Source organism: Aquila chrysaetos, chromosome 3 (genome assembly GCF_900496995.4).
Source record: "Aquila chrysaetos chrysaetos chromosome 3, bAquChr1.4, whole genome shotgun sequence".
Classification (NCBI taxonomy): domain Eukaryota; kingdom Metazoa; phylum Chordata; class Aves; order Accipitriformes; family Accipitridae; genus Aquila; species Aquila chrysaetos.
This window is the reverse complement of record NC_044006.1, coordinates 15,184,987-15,201,305: the sequence shown is the minus strand read 5'-3', so window position 1 is coordinate 15,201,305 and position 16,319 is coordinate 15,184,987. Positions and strand designations below refer to the sequence as shown.

The 16,319-nt window shown below is 47.1% G+C and overlaps 1 protein-coding gene across 5 annotated transcripts in view; it reads right to left on the bottom strand.

Moving 5' to 3' along the window:
* CBFA2T2 (CBFA2/RUNX1 partner transcriptional co-repressor 2) overlaps nt 1-16,319 on the bottom strand; it is a 65,618-nt gene that overhangs the window by 30,962 nt on the left and 18,337 nt on the right. The window contains exons 1-2 of one of the 5 annotated variants that reach the window (XM_030009218.2): nt 11,093-11,409; nt 10,532-10,553 (exon numbers count right to left, since the gene is read on the bottom strand). The exons of 3 other annotated variants lie outside the window; for them this stretch is intronic. In XM_030009218.2, the coding sequence (XP_029865078.1) occupies nt 10,532-10,541 (10 nt within the window). In that variant the 5' untranslated portion in view covers nt 10,542-10,553; nt 11,093-11,409. Of the gene's footprint in view, nt 1-10,531; nt 10,554-11,092; nt 11,410-16,319 lie in introns of those variants that run through there. One more of the 5 variants, XM_030009219.2, reaches the window with a different exon arrangement.

Sequence of the window (16,319 nt, the reverse complement as noted above, 5' to 3'; positions counted from 1 at the left end):
GTGGACAGAGCTGGCATGGGCTCTGCCGCCCCAGCAGCCCCAGCAGCACCCTGTGGGGCAGGGGAAGAGCACCCATGGATGACAAACCATGGCATGGCCTGGGCTGGCAGAAAGCTGCCAACAGCAAGATTTACTCGAGTTTTGTGTTGTCAGAGAACCCAGAAATGCTTCAACCACAGCAGCAAGAGGAAAGCACAAACCTCCTTCAGGAGAGACAGCCGTTGTCTATATAAACTTGCCTTTTTACCTGAGCATCCCGGAGATTAGATTGTACCTTCACAGCGATCCTGCCTCACCTGCCTCCCTGGGTACAACAAACATGAGCGTTGTCCATAACTTGGGCAAGTTCTCAGTCCTGCACTACTCAGCCTGACCGGAGAGGCAAGTACAGACAAACCTCACAGAAACATACAGCCTGCCTAGGGCAGAGCCATCCCAGAGCACCTCAGAAGTTCATACAACACAAGGTAAAAAGGGAACAGCCTGAAAATCATTAGAGGAGGAAATAGTCTCATTTAAAATAAGAGGATCGATTTAAACCCACCACAAATTCCCCTTAAAATCATCCACTAATTGAAGATTTAAGAAATTTAAACCTGGTTACTAAAGATGTACAGGAGGAGGTTTAAGTCAGAAGCTTTAAAACAACAATCCTTCTCTCAGTCCTCCATCTTCCAAGCCCTGCTGCTTGATGATTTGGTTCCCACCACTATAAATCTACCTAAAAAACCACCACTGACCTCAGAAAAATAGCCACTATTGAGCAAATCTGGATTTCTTACAGCATTATGAATGCTGCTGAGCACACAGGGATCTGAAGCTAATGAGAACTGGTACAACAGACTTGGCGTCTAAGGGGTAAGAGTATCTGGTGAGTAGAAAATACTCAAACTGAGTAATACAGGAACTGAGATAAAAGTCCATGCATACAAGACAGACCCAAAGTACCAGCGCCAGCAGCCCAAGCACCACTACCAGTAACTGGTGAATAATGCCACTTAAAAAAAAGCAAGGCCATTTCTTAAAGAAGTGAGAAGATCAACACAGAACACCACTTTTAATCCATAACAATCAGTTAGACCAGAGAGAGGCACAAATAATACCAAGGACACTCAAAGCTATTATGAAAAGCCTAAATTTAACTAGAAAAAAAACCAAAGCTGTTTGTTAAGCACAGAACAGGTACAAGTCCTGACCATCTGGAGAAGGAAGCAGTCCAGAAGCTCATAGTCAGAAGGGTTAGTTTAGATGAAAACAATGGTCATTTTTGCAAAAACAAAACAAAACAACAACAAAAAAAATCCAACCCAAACCAAACCACTATCCAAGTTCTACCACAAACCCAAAATGAAGCAATCAATGAAGGATACAGAAAAACAATCCTCCTTGGGTCCCTGAAGTCATACCGTTTGCTCTCTTTTCCAAATATAAAGCAGAATCCAACAGGGAGTCTCCCTTCTCTGGATGGAGGCTGAAGAGCAGGAGCTCACCCACTGCCAGCCAGCTCCAGGGCCAAAGTTGCACCAAACTTTATCCAAAACTGGGCAAGTTGTCCAAGAAATCAAGGAGGAACTTGGAAAAGACTTGGAAGTCTTTTTCATCGCCATTATTTACAACTTCCTACAAATGCCAAAGTCCAAACCGAGGACTACAAGTGTCCCTTACCCTACAGCCCACTGTGACTTTACTACTGCAACCCTTGCACCAATGCTGGCAGTGCTGCACGCACTAACACCCGTCTTGCTACCCTGTCAATGTACCTAAGGTAGCCAAGACTTGCTAATCACGCCATAACTCACGCTGGCTCTCTTCAGAGAGCATGCTTCATTCACTTGGGCGCTAAGTACATTAACTGCTGCCCAGCTAATATTCACTCCCGATCAATGACACACATAGGAGCCCTGCCAAGATGACAATTCTGTCTCTTAAAAACACTCCTCACGCCACTACACAAATTGCTCTTCCCCTTCACCCCGAACCCGATCAGCATGTGGAAAGCTTTCCACCATCCCACAGAGCTGGAAGCACAGGAACAATGCATTTAGGGATGGGTTTTAGAGGCGTTTAGGAGCCTGATGATGTAGATGGGCACCTACACACCTTTAGGAGCGGGACCACTGGTGCGGTGCTGGAGCACCATGAGCCAGCATCTCCTGCAGAGCCCAGGCACGGAGAGATGGGGGTGGACAGAAGAGCCATTAAAACTCACTAATTCTTGGTCTTTTCAGGGAATGACCCCAGCAGAGACGGATGCACAGCAGTAACTGTCTCTGCTGTGCCTCCTTCCCCTCTCTCTCATGGGCAGCAGAAGTGGAGATTTTCCATGGATAACCTCTGGAGATTCAGTGATGCGCAGGGACCACAGAGTCAAGGTGTTGGCTCAGCTGCTTACGCACTTGCTTTCAAAGCATCACACTGCAACACAGCACAGAAAAGACCTTCCAACTCATCATTCTTAGGGTTGTCCTAAACTAGTTACTAGCAACCTGCATTAGCCTGCTCACCGTCAACTGGAGCACACAGGAAAGACAAAGACTACATTAACCAAGAAACACAACCACCAAAATTGGAAGATCAGGGAATAAGAGAGCCCACCCCGCAAACAAAAAAACACACCAAAACCCCAAGTTTCTTTCAAACTGCTATTTTCCTCCCCTGGTCACAGCAAAGCCTGTGACACAGTGCCTATAAATTTCCTCTAATGATGCAGCAGTGAGGCAGAGACCCATCTGTGCCTGGGCACAGGTGAGACTTTTCACTATCATGTAAGTGCAGGCTGCCTTTCAATTACACTCACCAGCCCATTAGGCAAATTAGATTTGCATATGAGAGGATAACTAGAAAGTCAAGAAACAGGCCCTGAAGTGAAATACATTTTATAACCTACATACCCCTGGGAAGATGTCAACAGTAAGTTTGCTATTCAGTCCAGGGCTATGTTAGATGTTCATGGTCTTCAGGTTTCTGCTCTTTGCGCTGGTGTGATTTTGAGGAGTTTCTCCACCACACAGAACTAAAGCCAACGACATCTGCATACCCTGCATCCCCACCTCCCTAAAAATATGCCCATTTCTGCAGATCTTTGCATCATTTGCAGGTTCTGCCTTGCAGTATGCTTGATAGTGGATTAAAATATTACTGGCCCCAGAGAATTTAAATTGATTCCACCTGGGTTTCAATAAATAGACCACTAAACTATACAGTTATTTCCAGCACCCTAAGAATGTGCACTGGCACATGCTGCCCAGTGGTATGGGGTTACAATGGTGTCCCATGTCACTGAGGACATTTGCGTGGACTAAACGGTTCTGCTCAGGTGATCCTGAAGAATTAATCTGCCTGCATGTACTTTTTTTTCCCCAGTAAGTGTATGCAAAACAGAGACAACCTAGCTCATCTCCCAGAATCCAGATGGCACTTGCAAACCTTGTCTGTGTATCAAATGTTGTTTTTTAGATCAAGTGTCCCTGGTTGACAACACAGAACTTCACAATGCTATCTTTAGAGAGGCTTCTCTGCAAAGAAACGCCCTTTGAGCATACGTTACAGGGAATATGCTAATGTGGCAGGGTGTTTTCAGCGGACGCAAATGTATCTGTTCTGGGAGCTCAGATACCCCAGAACAAGCTGAGCCTGGCTGAAGATGAAGGGTCATCCAGCACTCCTTTTAACACCAAGCCCCTACAGAAAAGATGCGTCAGCAAGTTAAGATTGCAGAGAAAGGCTAACATACACCACTGGAGAGATGCAGGATGAGCTCACAGCAAAGTCCACTCACACACAAGAAATATGCTTACCAAAAAACCCTACTGAATGAGGTAGCGTAGCTGAAAACAAGACAGCAAAATCTGAGACTTTTAATTCCTTCATTTCTCCTACACGTTTAGAAATTCCTACCCTACTTTCCAGTTCATCTAAATGCAAGGGTCTGATAACAAACCAGTGGTTTTTTTCGTCAAGGTCTTCATTTCCTCCTCCAGATTTCATGTAAAGATAAAAGCAGCACATGCGAAGTAACTTTTTTTTTTTTTCAAAACAGCCCATTAATAAAGAACAAAACTCTACAAAACTTTCGGTTTCACACATCCCTGAGATGGTAATGTTACCCTCAACAAAAAAATTAGTAGTAGTTGTTAAAAATAACACCACCGCCCCCAAAAAACCCACCACCCTGAGTTGTTTTCTATGCTCCCCAGCTCCAAGAACCAGAATCATTACCTGCACATGAAAAAGCATGAAAACCCCCTGACCTGTACACACTCCCACTAAGCAGCAAAATGGCATTACAAAAGCCAGAAGAAGACAAAGGCAGCTGCAGAAACAGAAAAGGTTATGATACAGCTCATACCCAGGATCAGAAGGTGACACCAACAGCAGCGAGGTGGCTGAAATAACCCCTTGCGCCTGCTGCTGAAAAGAACATTTCAGAACAGTGACATCAGGTAAAGCAGCTTCTTTTGAAAAAAGAAAGTGATCCAGGAGGTAGCTCCTTCCATATTGCAGGCGCTCACAGTAAACACCATATGGCCTGTTAATTTAATTAGGGAGAAGAAACCCCCTAAGTTTGAGATTTGACTTTGAAGGGTTTAAAACAAGTAAGAGGAAAATCACTCAAGATACTGTATTAGGTCATCTTGCTAGCTTCATCCATCCTTCTAACCCGATTCAGCTGGTGGCTCTCCCCATGCCACACAGTGCCTCTAAGGGGCTGATTTTTTTTTTTTTTTTTTTTTTAGAAGCCCACTACCAGATGTGCACAATCTACACCGTTGCATCTGCATGGCTGCTTCCCAGGAAGATTTGGGTGGTCCAAGCCAGGACAGGTCTGTATCAGGAAGGAGGTACGTGCAGTTAGCAAGCCGAGTACTTCAGCTAAACCCATCTTCTCAGATACCAACCAGAATTTTTGTTTTAAATCCTTCTCACAAACTACTCTGGTGGGTCCCACCCGTCAAGGCAGGATGGATCTCAAGATGGAGGTCAACCAGACAAATGCCAAAGAACCAATGCTGAGACACAAAGTCTCAGGACAAGTCCATTCCCCATCTGTAAGTAAGTGTGCATTCGTAATCTTGAGGTCAACCAACCAAAACCCAGCCGTTCCCAAAGACTTCTGTATCTGAGCAAAGACTCACTGCAGCATCTAATTCCAGACTAGCAAGAGGGACTCTTTGCCCAAAGGGGCTGTGTTACCTGAATAAAGAGTCATTCTCTGTTTTGAACATGTCTTCCGTGTCTTGTTCTGAGGAGAGAGGAGCACATCTAAGATCTTTTTTAGCTAGAGGTTTGCATACACGTATCTGTACTGCAACAGGAGACTGCAGCAGCACTGAAACGCCAGAGCACCCTGTCAGGTCTCCGCACGAGCTGCCCAGTACATCACCAGCAGGGAACAAGACAGATCCCATGGAAGTGTCTGCTGGAGCACCACCAAGAATGCAGACACAAAACCTACCAATTATTTATGAAATAGCCTCAAAAGCTGTAATGGCTGAGGCTTATGGGGCTTTGATGGGCTTTCATCTTCAAACAGCCTGCTCAGGCCCAGGCAGTAGCATGCAACAGCTTGGTCATGGTGCTTTGAGAACCATCATCCCCCAGCAAGCTGCTCTGTCAGGAGCCACCAGCACAAACCTCGTCAGCCGCAATGCTGCGGCATAACCAAACTCCTTTTGAGAGGCCCAGTGTGTCACAAGGCAAACCCAACGCTTCTCCATAGAGCTATATACTCCAACCGACCGACCTCCAGACTCGGATAGGGCTTTGTCACCCCAGTTGTTTGGATAGAAGCACAGAGGAAAGCTATGCCTGATGCCTCCAGTGTGGAGACGAGCTGCCACTCTCCTCCATTCCTGCCTGGCACGAAGTAGGTCAGGGCTGTGTGGGCTGGTCCCCTCGTCATGGGACACAACCCACCTGTACTCCTCTCTGGAGGTGCTCCGTGCCTCTGCAGAACAGGTTCATTTTCAAGTCCTAGGTAGGGCAGCAAGACATGCCTCCCCTTCCCCCTCTCCTGTTACTAACTGCTGCACATCTCGCCTCAAGGCAAACCCATGCCACTCTACCAGCGGGAAACCCAGAGGAGATTTCTGAGGGTTTGGAGTTTCAACCTCCTGCCCTGCAGATGAATCATACCAGGAGAAAATAACATTGTTCCTAGAATTTTGTAACCTCAATTGACATGTAGTTTCTCTTTGTGTCCTCTCAACAGTTGACTACACTCACAAATTAACAACGCACTTTTTCAATTATTTTTTCCTTTTCGATCCAGAGCCAGGTTGCGATCTGTGTATCCCTTTAATAGGTGTGCCTCAGCAATATGCCAGAGACCAGAGTTTCCCATTTTCTATTAAAAAAACCAACCAACCAACCAACCAAACATCTAAAGCCCAGCAGACTTCTTCCTGCTAGCAAGAAAACCTCCTCTCAGGACACTGCAAAGATTTAATTTACTACCAATTGCCCTCTGGTTATTTTACATTTATGGGGTGGGGGCTGAAGAAAGGAAGAAAGCGGGGAGAGGGTGTAATTAGCTTTGCTTGTAAAATGTTCATCCCAGTTGTAATAGCAACTGGAGCCTATCGGAGGCTTAATAGATTTCAGGGTTTTGTTCCTTGCAAGTGCTGAAGTGTCTGTGTGGAGTGGGGGGAATAAAAAAAGGGGAAAAAATATATATAAAAAAAAAAATCAATAAGTGGATCCTACTTCTTGCCACAACCCCATATGGAAGTAATCAAGCACAAGGGTGGCAGCTGGGGCCAATAACAGTCACCTGCAGTTGAGGGACGTGGGGGTTTCGGATGGGTTTTTAATGCTAATTTCCTGGAGAAACAATGAGGGAGCGGGCGCGGAGCGGCAGCCGAGGGCGGATGAATAGGGACCAGCCGGAACAATGGCTGCACCTGGTGCTGGGAGCAGCGGCACAGAGCCGGCACGCGGCAACAGCGCACGGCACATCTGTTCCCCGCACAATAACCCACTCCCCCCAATGCTCCACCAGCATCCTAAGTAATATCGGGTCTTTAAACATTCACAGCTTGCTGCAGAGCAACAGGTTTGAGCTGTTTTCAGGGCTACAGCATGCTCCTTGCCCTCCCCTTGTTTGGGGTGAGCTCAATGATTGTTATCAGTACTTCTAGAGCTTTCTTGGTTTTTTTTTGGCGAAAGGGATGCCTTTGAAAGGGATGGCTACGCAGCATCCCACCATCAGGTTGCGACACCCTGTTGCTGGAAGGAAAACTGACTCTTGCCTTTCTAGTTTCCATAGGACCGGAGAGTAACCAAGCAGCAGATCTGCAACAGTCCTGGTTCTTCTAAATGGTCTTCTGGCCACCTGCAACTGTTCTCCTTCAATAGCACAAGTCCTGCCACAGACACGAAAGACAGGAGTCCTGCAGCCAGGATATGCCAAGCAAATTCAATACACGTTATTCTAAAACCTTAAGCTTGGCTTATAAAAACGCCACTGGCCGGCCCAATAAAAGGCACAATAGTTAAACTTTAAAATGCTTTGAAACCTCTGAAATTGCTATTGTCCTTTCGGACGTAAGCTGCTGACACTAAAAGAGGCACTAAGGTCAAGGTCTTGCCTCAGAAAATTGCTTGCAGACCCAGGAACTGAACCCAAGCCTCTAGGTGCTCCGCTTCAACTGCAGGATCATCACTTGCCAGTTCTTCCCAGCTTCTGCTCTTGCTTTAAACAAAGTTTTTTCCAGCCATTCCCTGAAGGCTGCATGAATTAAGACAGTCTCCATCATAAAAATAAAAGTTGAACAGGCTCCCAGAGACCTGCAGTGATGCTGCCCCCAGGGACTGCTCTGGAGTGTCTGTCAAAACACATTTCATACCTAGCTTCTAACAAGCAATCGGATATGCAAATAGTCACTAGACCAGGATAAAGGCAAGCCTACAATCTAGCCCAGAACAAGTATAGATAAGCCAGCCCTTATTATGGGGAAAAAACCAATAGGCATCAAATTACGACCATCTCCTGTTCAGATTTAAGAACTAGCCAGCATTGCCTTAAATCTGCTACATATGCCCAAGTCCTCAAATGACTTTGTTCAGCTATCCAGCTATACTGTAAACATTGCACATGTACGTCAAACAAATCTCGTTTTTTGTCCAAACCCTAAAAAACCAGAGCTGGAAAAAACAAGAGGCCACCTGGCTCGCCCATCCCAGCGCATAACCGTGGGAGAGCACTGCCTCCTGCAAAATGCTGCTGATGGTTACTGCGTTTATGGGTCAATTTGGGTACCGAAGAACTGGTTGCCTTGAAAACTCAGCTCCTGAAGTCAAACCACGCTCTTTTCTTCTTGCCTACTGTCCCCCAATGATAACCTCTACAAGCCAAAATCCACCATCAGCGACGCCTGACAAAGCCCTGTAAAGCAGTAAAATAATTTCAGACTCCCGCTCGAACCAACAGACAAGGCAGCATTAAGAAGTGAAACCCTGCTCTCTCAGGGCACTGGTCCTGTAAGACTAAGAGGAATAAAACAAGAAAAAAACCCCCAAGAGCCTGACCCATGGTTCACATGAGAAAAGCAAGCTCCCTTTGCTTTTGGCTTCAGTGGGTTTAAACAAGCCTCTGCAAAAATCAGCAGATGCAACTTGCAAAAATAGCAGCATCTTGGAAGTAAGCAGGGGCCATGGCTCCAGTCCCCGGGCAGAGCAGAACCCGACTTGGCAGCACTGTTTTGGCCTTTTCACTATTAAATGGAGTTTCTGCTCTTTTCCTCGGGGCATTCCCTGTGTAATAGACTTCTCAGATTAACGATTTATTCTCCTTGCCTTTAGCAATTCTGCTCCTTCCTCAGACCCTTCAAATCCTTCACTTGGCTTACTGCGCTTTCCTGTTGGCAGTATTTGCTCAAACTGCCTTTCCTTTACCCCTTTTACCTTGTTTCTTACACTGGGTTCTCTTAGTTTTGCAGGTTTCTCTAACTGGTGGATGTGCTGGGGTACGGGTACCTGGCTGGGGAGGACCCACAGTCATTTAGGTGAACCCTAGGTAGTCCCAAAAATCAGACTAAACGTCTTCTCCATATTAATAGTGAAAATCACATCATCCAGCAGACAATTAAAAAAAAAAAAAAACAACCCAAAAAAAAAAGTCTTCACTTGAATGTGCTACCCCATTTCTATAAAATTATTACAACTGGCTACTGAGTTTCAAGCCACCCTCTTCCCCAAAATATAACCTCAGCATTCAGCTCATCAGGCACCCCAAAGCCTTTCCAAAAATAGAGGAACATGACAAGAAAAAAAAGTTTTCTACAGGGCTTGAGCAAGACACCGACAATTAGCTGTTTAATGGCCAAATCATGCTGCCCTGATGCCAGCAAAACTTCGGTTTGCTTAATCAGAGCCTGACCTGCAAAGAGACCGCAGGAGCAGATGCTCCAACACGCTGCGCCGTGTTCACAAATTTGGGAAGTCTTCAGGAGAGCCACAGCAGAGGAGCACAGCTCTTTGCTTTTAGATATCATCACACTCTGTGCAGCTTTGCTGGAGATTTTTTGGTTTTCATTCCTCCTTTGTGCTGAGACATTGAAGTCGCAGAGCATTAGGCAGCACATGCTCCTTCTGCCTCCTCTCCGGGAACAGCGAGGGACGCATAGGAGGTGAGTGGCATGTCTGTAGAAGCAGACTTACAATATACGTTTTTTAAAAGCCTATACTCAAATGCTTGCATGCTGCAAGAGAAGAAAAACCTTAAGGTGGCACATGCAGCGGCCAAACCGGACGAGCATGGAGCTGCAGCCCATGCAGCAGCACAGCACCCTGCCAGGGAGCCCAGCCAGGCTGCACTGCGCTCTCCCCAGGGAAACCCTGTTACTTGGCACACTTAAAACTAACCCGGACAAAGCAACAGCAAAGTGCCCCAAAGGGAATCATCCTCCACCAGACAGCGTAGCAAATATTCCTCTCTCTTTTTCCAGCTCAATAGAAAGTGATCCTCAGCCACATTTTAGCTCCCCAAACTTTCTAGTGCTGATTTTGGTGCATCTCCCGTGGCTGGGCAGGATTTTGCCGGCACACAAAATGGACTGCGAGTACCGTCGTGCAGGAGCCGTGTGCTGACGGGAGGAGAAAAAGCCGGTAATATTTTGCAGAGTGCACACCCGGAGCAGCAGCTCAGCAAACGTGCAACAGAAGGATCTTTACAACAAGCTACTCCAGAGGGCTGAAGGAGCAATTTCAACTGCTGAACCTTTCCCAAAAACGGGGGGGGGGGGAGGGGGGGGGGGGGGAAGTGCAGGTTTAAAATACATATGCAGGATCGGGAGATTACAATGGAATAAGAGAAAATACAGCAGTCTGCAGCCCGACAGCAAAAATATATAGGGCAGGGAGGTCTGTTCTGGTATTGCAAAATTGATCTGAGAGATTTAGATGCTGGTAGCATCAGTTGTTGCTCAAGGAGCGCAAAGACAAAAAGGGAGCAGCCTCTGCCACAATGCAGGGGAGCACTGAAAACACAGGGAAAATTAAGGAAATTTGGGAGCCGATGGAAGAAATCTACCTCTGCACATTTACCCCTACGCCTTCTGTATCAGCAGGCAGAAATGAGAGTAAAGGCTAGACACAGCGGAAAAACACATTCTGCTAAAATACGCAAAAACCTTCCTGCTCTTCCATTTCCCCAGAAAATACTGAATCCCAGCCTTCTGCTCACGGGGGGCGGGGGGGGATAAAAATAAGAAAAAAAATCATAAACCATTCCATAGCAACATAGAGAAAGCTCTAACGCAGCTCTCTTCAGAGAGAGTTTAGTATTTTTTCAGCTGCAGAATCCACGCATGCAGCCGGCTCCTCTATTGAAGTTTTCCCCCAGCAAAGCCACTGCAGTCGACTGGAGGCAGGCTGGGTGGTGAAGCTCTGCGGACGGCGCTGCTCCCACCCTCTCCCTCTACCTGCGCTCAAGGTTGAGGCTTTCTCCACACCGACGGCGAAACCGACGTCGCTCTTCAAACCTACTTGGCGGCACGGTGGCTAAGCATCCCCCCCTGAGCATCCCCCACTGCCCCCAGATACGCTGCACCCTACCCAGTCCTGTTTAAAAATAGACCCCTCTATTGCTTACCCTAAACAGCAAGGTTGCAACGATCCAGCTGCTGTTGAATACACCTAGTTTCTTTGAAATATAAATAAAAGCGCTCTTCCTCCTCCTCCGCTCGTGATCTTCGAGCGCAGCCGGAGCCCAGCCTGCCTTCTCCTTTCATTAGCTGGACATGTGTCAGGTCCCGCACATCTGCGATTTCTCACTGCCTGGAGCCGCCTGTCCGATTCCAGGGAAACACAGATGGATCCCAGATGGGAAGGTCCTGCCAAACAGACCAGCTCTCCACCTTGCCAGAATACCCAGCTTAGAGGCACACACCCTCGGCTCCCTGCCTGCTCCCTGCCTGCGCCGTGCTGCTGCCAGGCTGCTCGCCAGCTGATGTCACCAAGCACACACCTACCAGCGCCTCGCAGCCGGGCTGACATTAACTTGTTAAATACACGTAATTTGTTTATGGCCAGCAATAACAGTGAGACGGCGGCAGGGTGGTAAAGAGGAAAGGAGGGCTTCGCCGACACAGGCGCTGTGGGTTGGTTCCACCGGAGCGACCCTTCCGAAATCAGCTCTGCCTTACGCAGCACTGGGTGTAAATCAGCCTTCGTCTTAGCCCTCAATTCTGAAATCTGGATAAGCTGTTGGGTAAACTAGCAAATTAATTTTCTGAAGGTTTCCCCATGCATGTAAATCTTCCCTGTAAACTCCCCTCCAAGCCCTAGCGCCAGAGTTTGCAGTGCTGGAAAGCTGGCATGTGTTAGCAATTAGAAGCAACAACAAGATAACAAGATACTGATGTTGCAAGGGTACCAAAGGAGGACTGGAAAATTCAAAGGAAGAGCAATTAAATGTGTAACATATTACTCGGATCGAAGAGGAAGTGTTAAAGGAAAATGTAAATCCGAAATGTTTTATACGGGGAGTAAACTCCACCAGGGATCTTACAGCAGCAAGGGAGGCTCATAACAGAAACGCACTGGACACAAATACATTTGAGCATTTCCCTTCCCCTTAATACACAGACGTGGCAGCTCTGCCACCTACAAACCTCCTGGTAATTTTGAATAGCCACTCCGCAACGTGGGGTGTGAACAACAGGTATTAACTGGAGGCCCCTGACTAATCCCATCAGCCCAGCACCATTCACCGCAAGCCGGGTGCTGGGGAAACAGATTTACACACAGCATTCCTCACCACGCAGTCCCTGGCCGCCTGCGACACTGCCCCAGAGAAGAGGCAACCACCCCTCCAGCTACTGCCTAAACCATCCTCATCCATGCCATCCTCCTTCCAGCTTCCATAAAACCACCCAAGAAGGAGAAGCAACATTTGCATTTTGCTTGCAGACCATGCACAGGCACATTTTAAGATCTCAGGAAGGATTCATCACTCCAATCCATATTCCTCTGAGCTGAGAGGCTTCAGGTCTCGGTATAATCCTTTCCAAATCTTTCCAGGCAACACTACCTCTCCCTTCAGCTACTTTTTTGAGAGCCAGAGACTATGTACCTTGCCAGGACAGCAAACTAAAAGCCTGCCATTGCCCAAGCCGAGGGATGCTGGTTTTTTAAAAGCCCAGAAATCGCATGAGCTGCATTCCCCACAGTTGGTATAAGTGTGGCGGGATATTTTGCTCGCTCACCAACAGCAAAATGCTTCTTTTTATGAAATTTCCAGTGCTTCAATAGGCTACTCCTAACTGCCAAGCCATGTCCATAAGCCTCCTAGAAGTACTGCCCCCCAGCATCCCACCTAACCCTTCACCCCCAGCTTCTCTACCTCTTACTCCTAATTAGTTTAAGGTACCTCTACTTTCCTTTGGGAAGGGAAAAGCCTGTAAAGATAGGAAAAAAAGTGCTTTAAAGGAAGTATTAAAAAGCACTTTGCGAGCACACACGGCATGCATTCATGAAGACACAGGCCATGATCTCCTCCCACGGAGGATGGGCCCCCCAGCGTAGGCAGGATGCTGGATGGTAAATGGGGGGAGGCATTTGGGCAGGAGACTTTCAGCTCTTGTAGGAGTACATGAAGCTGCCGCAGCCTTGGCTGGGCGAGCACATCACTCCGAGAAGGGCAGCCTGGCTGCAGGCAGAGGGGGCACGGATTTACAGCTACCCTCCCACCTCCAAACCTCAACTAAGACCAGCAATTTCACATGCTTCAGTTAAAAAAAGTGAATCACAATCAAGCATCAATGCACGGATACCTGGAGCACCATGCGCTCGGGCGGCAAAGTTGGTTGGGAACAAGCAGACGCTGCAGGCAGATCCACCAGCGCCCCCTGGCACCCACTTCTTTCTGCACCCCAGTCCCCACTGGTAGGGCTGCTGGCAAGGCACATCAATAAAACATTTAATTTAAGAAAGTTTAGCTCGCTGGGGCTTCTGACACTTCTGATGAAGGTTGCGCAAAATACTGAAGCTCTCAATATTTCATAAGACAAGATGGAAAAATCATCTCTAAATTATACAGACAATGAAGGGAGACAAAAAACAAGCAGCTCCATGAGCTCCAGAATTAATAAAGTTATTTTCCTATGGACTTGCGTCTCATGATTTGCTCCCCAGCACCTCGCACTGTGAGGTCCCCAACAGGAGCCCTCCCCAGCCAGGGTCGTGCCGACAGCAGTGGCTCTCATGTGGATTCTCTGATGTCTTATGAGGAATGAGCTCATGTTGCAGCTTTGCCCCCAGTGGAGATGGTACCAGGCAGATGGATGCAGCCCTATGCTTAAGGCATTAAGCATTTAGCATCAGACAGCACTGTTCCCTGTCCAGCCCTGTCCCGACATCACCAAACCAGCCTGAAACCAGCCAGTGAATTCAAAAGCTGACCTCAGTCTAAGCACAAGAGAGGAGGGGGATGCTGTATGACGAACAGAAGATGCTCAAGAGACACAGCCTGGGAGCTGCCAGGTCTCTGGGTCAAAGCCATCAGAGAAAGCCCTCTTACAAGCTACATGGGATGGACTGGGGTTTGGGCCATGTGAAATAGCTAACTAGCACTAGATGTTCCCTCACCTTCTTTTTTAATTGTATTTTAACTTAAGGACCTCAACAGCTTGTAAACATTTCACTTTACATAAACAAAAGCTGTCCCCAACTTGACAACTGGATTGTAACTACCATTTGTAACAACCCATGGCCTAATAAATCTTTTCCCTATTTTTACAACCTAAAGTAGCTTGAAACATGAAAAACTCAGGCCACTCCAAGTATTTTAAGTACAGTTACAACGATTTGACTTTATAAACCTTTATGAAAATGTACGCACTCTTTGCTATGGTGTCCACAGGCCAACTTCTACCAAAACCCCAACATGCTCAGGAAAGACATCCCAACTTCTGGCTAGAGAAGGAATATGCCAGACCTCACAGCTCGGCCTCGGAGTAGGGAAGGCGTATGTGTGGTTTTGGGCTCTCAAGGCATAAAAACTAAGGGTGGGGACACCTGGGCGCCCTGAGTAGGAGCCATTGCAAAGACTCCTTTGACAGGTTCATGGATTGTATCTTAAACATGACCCATGTGCCTAAGCTTGCTCAAACCATGACCAATCCCTAAGGTCACCACTGGCAGAGGCAGGTCTGTGGAGCCGCAAGCAAGTGTGGAGCAGCAGGCAAGCATGCCGCTGCCAGCCGGTCTCTCCAGCAGTGCCAATGCGGCCGCTCCCGTTACTGTAAAGCAAGCCAGAAGAAAGCATCCCGCACACCATGCCCTCCTCAACCACTGCCTTTGCAAATGGAGCAGGAGGAAGCAGGGGCAGCACACTAATAGAAGACACTGAGATATGTCATCTACCAACCTCGAGCAGCACCTCTACGTAACCAAGAGGCTAGCCTGCTCCCCAAATATGCATTAAAATAGATTTTGTAACCCAGACGTCACCACTACAGTGGAAGGAAGGAGGACTGCAGGCAGCACGGGGGAAACTGCTTTCCCCGGCTCGCCGCGTTAATCTGCTTCTGCTTTCTTCTCCTGGGAATGTTCCATGGAAAGAACGATGCAAACAAAGTTTGAACACTGGGAGCTATTGATACCTGCTGCTAAGTGTGGTTTCTGAGGAAAGCGAGGAAATCTGAAGAATTTTTCCAGTTTCCAGTGGAATTTTTATGCCTATCACAGCCCTTTGCCACAGCAAGCACAAGAGCCCCAAACTACTTCTGATTTCTCTTCTATTCCACCCATATTTATGACATGCCACAGCTTTATTTTTTTGCCTGCTGTGTTCTTACCTCGGAAAGAAGCTTCACTCATATTCACGGCAACCCTGGAAAGCCTTTGCCTTTTTAAGCTGACCACTTTCCATCGCACAGAAAAATAAATCCAAATGCACCAAGGCAGCCAAAGCCATTTATCAGGCTAAGTGGAAACCATAAATTCATGCTAACTGGAATCCGATGGAAACCAATTGGGATCCTCCTCCTCCTCCAGGCTCAGGTCTGGCAGGAAAGTCAAGCATTTTACTGCCGCCTTTATGCCTTACTTACAAGTCAGTGGAGCCAAGAAGGGACTGCTCTCTTTGAGGCGATGCTGGTGGGGTTGCAGGGGAGGCTCACTGACTTGAGTTCAAGCTCAGCAGACAGGGGCATGCATCCCCCCCAAATGGAGATTAGACCTCTCCATTCCTAGCAAATTTATCACATTTAACAAACATCCTCTTTTCAATACATCCATTATTTAAATTAGCACATGGCAGATTATGTTAACAAGCTTAATTTGTCAAGTAAATCTAATCATACTGCTTCCTTCAGGAGTGAACGTGAGTAGTGTTTGGCTTTTGTGCCATTTCAATACTGTCCAGAGAGGGGAGAAAAATGTATTAAAAGTTGGCCTTAACTGAGCTGGCAGAATTTACACCCAGAACAACTATGATCAGACATTGCAAAAAAACAGTGGGAGCAAAGGTGGAAAGGAATTTAGCACAACCTAAAGAAGTTACTGAAACATCACTTCTGGCTGCTGATTTAGGGCTGGGGCAAGGGGGATGACACCTAAGCAAAAGCTACCTTATTCCTCCTATATGACCGCATATGTAAAGGAAAAAAACACCCAGGAACTGATATCCTATCCAAAAAATCCCCCCCAAAACAACACACCAATTCCTAAATCTAACACCCTTGCTCTGATTAGAAATCCAAGCCTCTGTAGCTGTCACGGGTATTTAAACCAAACACAGAAATACGGAAAAAATGAGTAATCCTATTTGGAGAGAGTAAAACCCAGCCTGCAGAGGATTAAGTCTAGTCCAACAG